The sequence below is a fragment of the Buceros rhinoceros genome, unplaced genomic scaffold, assembly GCF_000710305.1.
Source record: "Buceros rhinoceros silvestris isolate BGI_N320 unplaced genomic scaffold, ASM71030v1 scaffold28267, whole genome shotgun sequence".
NCBI classification, from domain to species: Eukaryota; Metazoa; Chordata; class Aves; order Bucerotiformes; family Bucerotidae; genus Buceros; species Buceros rhinoceros.
In genome coordinates, this window is record NW_010424375.1 from 3,580 (window position 1) to 5,756 (window position 2,177).

The window sequence follows — 2,177 nt, forward strand, 5'->3', positions numbered from 1 at the left end:
CGTGGGTGTGATGGGCTTTGCTTAGCGAGGGGTGCCAGCTCGCTCTGAGCCTTTTGCTGCTCGGCAGGCTGGGTCTTGAGGAGCGAGGGTTCTGACTCCCCTAAACCAGGGGGAGATAAGGCCAAGCATCTGTCCCACACAGCCAAAGGTGGAGGAGGGTCCCTGCCCAGTGCAGCCCTGAGCATCACTCCCGTGCTGGCAGCTGGGGCCGGCGGGTGTCCGTGGCCCCTCTTGCCGTTGCTGGGAGACCGGTGTGGGGGTCCCTTTACAGGATTAATGCTGTTCCGCATTCTTGTCTGATAGAAAAAGAGAGGTTCTGCTGGATTCAGTTGTAAATTCAACCCTAGGAGCACATTGTCTCTCCCCAGCCCCTTTGAAAGAGGATTAGAAGGCATCTATTCTCCAGCTCTTACTCTTCTTTCTCCTCTCCTTTCAATTTCCTTGTAGAGGGTAACTTGAAAACCCAAGAGAAAGCCTTGGAAAGCAGCTCACATCGTGGGTGCTGGGTCTCCCGTCCGGCTGGAGCACAGTCCTCTGCCTAGGAGGGACCTGCTCTTTAATACCAAACTTTCTCTTACCTCTACACAATCGGCTCCTTGGAACAAGTATTTGTGAGGAAAACAGAACCTGTGGGTTGGGGTTTTTTTGTTGGGTTTTTTTATTATTTTCATGACCCCAAGAAGACGTTGTTTTTGTTATCTTGCAAGTCATGTGTGCAGGTCACATTCCTTTGGCTGGCTGTGGTCCAGCAGTGGCTGTAGCCCAGGACACAATTCCTGTAAGCCACAGTGTGTGGAGTAGGGCTGGGCTACCTGTGGGAGGAGGCCTGGGGAGCTCCTCTGGCAGCAGGTTTCCCTTGGGGGGAGCCAGGGGGACCCTTTCCCCTGTGCCTAGCAGCAGGACTTGGGAAGTGTGAAATCCTGACTGCTAAAGTTCCCTTTTACTGGAGTTGTTTCAGTGGAGCTGTGCTCTTGGGTACAGCACACCTGGGAGGAGGAGATGGGTCATTGGGCTCTTGCTTGTGAGCTTCTTCTCGAGACAGGGGTGTGGGTTTCTCACTCTGCAATAGGCTTTGCGAAGCTGCAGCGCTCCTGGCCCCGACAGCGGGTGACCCTCTCTGCGTGTGCTCATCTGCAGGTGGCTATAAAGTCCATCCGGAAAGACAAAATCAAGGACGAGCAGGACCTTGTCCACATCCGGAGAGAGATCGAGATCATGTCCTCCCTCAATCACCCCCACATCATCGCTGTCCATGAAGGTGAGCCCTCCTCTCCCTTCCCCATTCCAGTGGCGCCCTGGAGCAGGGCTGGGTACCGGGGCAGCTCTCCAGCAGCGGGGGCAGCGCTGGCCGCTCTCCTCTCTCGGCTCTCTACAGACAGAAGCTGTTTGCAGCTGCCTGTGCCGTGCTGGTGACTCAGCACCAGCAGGGACAGCAGATGCTTTCTGGTGGTTTCCCTGTCTGCATGCAGAGCAGTGGCGAGGGGAAGTACCTGCTCCAGAAATAGCTGCTTCCCCTCCCGTCCTCTCCAGCTCAGAGAGGGAAGCTGGCTCCAAAGGTTTATGTGGCTTTTTGAGGCTGGAAGCCAGCAAGAGGCTGTGCCGTGGTGAGGAGCCGGTGGCCTGGGTCCCCCACAAAGCCCAGTGCCATGTGTGGCTCCCGTTATGCTGGACGCTTGCCCCAGCTGTGTGCTGGAGTCCTCCTTCCTTCCTCTGGGACACAGGAAAACCAAACCGCAGGGCACTGGGAGAGCTCCTAGTGCTGCTGGGCTTGGCTTTACAGCCAGGGCTGGGCTTTGCTCCCAGGGTGTTGGGGCGACACCAACCAAAAGGGAATTTCTGAAGTTCAAGCTACTACCAGACTTAGAGCAAATCTCCACTGGGTCAGTCGTTGCTTCGACACCGAGTCCTGCTGCTCCTCGGAACCGGCTCTGCCAGGGTCCATGGCCCTGTGCCGGCATGTGGCCGGTGCCTGTGTTACCACTGCCTCGCCAGCATGTGTGAGGTATCGGAGTCCTTTTGTCCTCTAAACAAAAGCAAGCGGGCTGGTAGTTCCTACGTGGTGTTTGCAAGGCCTGAGTCACGCTGCCTGTTGGAATTCAAAAATATTGAGGTAGCTTTCTGCAAACAGGAAGAAAACACTCGGTCTCTTGGCTCGAGCCCGAGCCTCGTTGGGAGCA

At 56.2% G+C, this 2,177-nt stretch overlaps 1 protein-coding gene across 1 annotated transcript in view; it reads left to right on the forward strand.

Annotated features, from left to right (window-relative positions):
- Positions 1 to 1,137: 1,137 nt before the first annotated feature.
- The window catches only part of NUAK2 (NUAK family, SNF1-like kinase, 2), a gene marked incomplete at its 5' end in the record, with an annotated part of 6,385 nt that continues 5,345 nt past the window's right edge, over positions 1,138 to 2,177 (forward strand). Inside the window, one exon of the mRNA XM_010140783.1 lies at positions 1,138 to 1,258. Coding sequence (XP_010139085.1) covers positions 1,138 to 1,258 — 121 coding nt within the window. The remainder of the gene's footprint in view (positions 1,259 to 2,177) is intronic.